This window comes from Myotis davidii, unplaced genomic scaffold, assembly GCF_000327345.1.
Source record: "Myotis davidii unplaced genomic scaffold, ASM32734v1 scaffold326, whole genome shotgun sequence".
NCBI classification, from domain to species: domain Eukaryota; kingdom Metazoa; phylum Chordata; class Mammalia; order Chiroptera; family Vespertilionidae; genus Myotis; species Myotis davidii.
Window position 1 is genome coordinate 280487 of NW_006296626.1, and position 2605 is coordinate 283091.

Consider the following 2605-nt stretch of genomic DNA (forward strand, 5'->3'; position numbering starts at 1 on the left):
ATTGGTTGAGCACTGTCCTGTGCACCAAAAGGTCACCGGTTTGATTCCCAGTCAGGCCACATGCCTGGGTTGCAGGAGGCAGCAATCGATGTTTGGCCTTACATGGATGTTTCTCTCTTCCCCTCTCTCTAAAAACCAGTTTAAAATCTTTTTTTTTTTATAGCAAAGGTTGAAATTTATTGAAGAACAAGGCTGCCCCCACCCAGCCTGGTGTTTGGGATGCTCAGGACGGCTGAGATAGGATAGCAGCCCAGGAGGGCGGCGTGAGGGAGGAGACAGTGCTCAGCTGTGCCTGACTGTGTGAGCCCCTCCTCACTCAGACCCCCACACCCTCTCCTCCCCTCCCGCCTTTCTGTAACATGTTTACTGATTTTAGAGAGAGGAAGGGAGAGGGAGAAGAACATCGATGTGAGAGTGAAACATCGATTGGCTGTCTCCTGCACCACCCCTCCTGGGGATCAAGCCTCCAACCTGGGCAGGTGCCCTGACCAGGAATTGAACCGTGACCTCCTGGTTCATAGATCAACGCTCAACCACGGAGCCGCGGCGGCCAGGCAACTTGCTGTTCTTAATAGATGCAAAACTGAGCTGAGACGATAAGAATGAAGTCAAAGATGACTAGATAAATGAGGATGAAAAAAATTAAGATGGTACCAGATGGAAAGGGAGCCAGTGGTGCCGGCTGTCTGTCCATCCTCTGTTCCATGTGGGGCGGAGGGCAGACTCCCAGCGACCATGGGCTGCAGCCTTGGGTTCGCAGGCAAGACCAGCTGTGGGGAAGCGAGACCCGCCTGTCATCCCGTTGAGGCCTCACCTGCAGACCTGGGAGCGAGTTCGGGCCTCACCGGGGAGCTTGTGTCTGCGCCCCAGGGGGTGGGCTCCCTGGGGGCTAGCCTTGTTGTCAGGGAGCGGAATTCCCTAGCAACCAGGGGCCACCACAGTTCCTCAGTCAAGACAGCCCTGCTCAGCCCCACTCCTGAGACGGGTGGGAATGGGGTCCCCGGGCCCTAGTCCAGCGATGGCGAACCTATGACACGCGTGTCAGAGGCGAACTCATTTTTTTGGTTGATTTTTCTTTGTTCACTGGCATTTAAATATATAAAATAAATATCAAAAATAGAAGTCTTTGTTTTACTATGGTTGCAAAGATCAAAAAATTTCCATAGGTGACACGGCAACGGAGTTAAGTTAGGGTTTTTCAAAATGCTGACACGCCGAGCTCAAAAGGTTCGCCGTCACTGGCCTAGGCAGAAAGAGAGCAGGCAGGACCCCAGCCAGGGGGGCAGACGCCCGCATGACCTTGTCACCAAAGGCCAAAGCCCAGGGTCACGTCTGCTGGAGAGCAGCAGTTCCAGCCTGGGGCCTGTTTCCCCAAGGTCAGAACCATTCCCCAAGGTCAGAACCAAGGGGGCGACTCTCAAGGTGTCCTGGGGGCCAGGCCAGGCTCCCTCCTGGAGGCTGGGGGCCGGGGTATCGGTTCCGCCTTCCCAGAGGCCACAGGCCCGAGTTCCTTCGCTCACGGTCCCTCTGCACAGCTGGTGACGGGCACCTCCCTGAAGGGCACATGTTCCCCGGACGCTGCCCTCACCTGGGGAAGGTTCCTTCAAGGCTCCGCCCAGACGATCCAGAAGAACCGGCCCCCGCTGGGCTTCGGCCTCGGTCACAGCCGGCGTCCCCTGTGCCTTGTCGGGTGACATGGTCCCCGTTCTCAGCAGGAGGAGCCGGACACCTTGGGAGGGGACGTCCGGGGACACTGGCAATGTCTGGAGACCTTTCCGCTTGTGTCCATCTTGGAGGAATGGGGGTGTAGGGTGCATAGGACACCCCCACAGCAAGGCATTCTGACCTCCTGGGGCTTGGAGCAAGCCTGCTCCAGGAGTCCCCACCAGGCCTGGTTGCCCGGGGTGACCAGAATCCAGGCCAGGCTCCCTGAATCCTGCTAGATCTGGTTGCTAAGGAAAGCTGACCTTAGCAACCGGGGTTCCCCAAAGGGCACACCCTCAAAGAGGAAGGACCAACAGGCACCTGGGGGCTTAGCCCGGTGTCTTATAAAGAGGAAGGGGGCAGGGGGTGACCCCCCGTCCGCCAAACGGGAGAGCCATCCTGGTTGCTATGACAACAGAAACCAGCAATCGGTGACTTTTATGGGGGCTGGTCCCTGCTAGGGGACGTCAGGCACTGTTCTGGGCCCTATAGAAACTGCAAGTCTGGAGAAGTGTGGCCCCACAAAGGGGTGACCCCAGTCAGGCAAGCCCACCTGGGGCGGCCTGAGACCCCCCCAAACAACCTGTGGTAGGGGCTCTAAACCCTATGACCAAGGAGCGTCCCCCCTAACCACCAGGGCAGTGGGAGGGAAGGGGGACCCTCTGGCTGTGACCTGGGGTGCTCGAATCTTATCTGTGGTCACACACCAGTGTCCCATCCAGTTTCTGAGGATGTACCCCCAGGTCTCCAAGGCCACGAGGGCTGGAGGGTGTCCGGACGCACGACCCGTTCTAGGGTTGGCAGGCCTGGCTGCTGGCGTGCGCCCCCCTAGCACCCGTGTTGGGGGCTCGGGCCTCCGCACGATGCTGGAGTCGGCCCGGCTGGCCTTGGGGCTGCTGAG

The 2605-nt window shown here is 58.5% G+C and overlaps 1 protein-coding gene across 1 annotated transcript in view; it reads left to right on the forward strand.

The window, feature by feature from the left end:
* BRSK1 (BR serine/threonine kinase 1) overlaps positions 1 to 2605 on the forward strand; it is a 32619-nt gene that overhangs the window by 29678 nt on the left and 336 nt on the right. The window contains exon 20 of the mRNA XM_015569462.1: positions 821 to 873. Coding sequence (XP_015424948.1) covers positions 821 to 873 — 53 coding nt within the window. The remainder of the gene's footprint in view (positions 1 to 820; positions 874 to 2605) is intronic.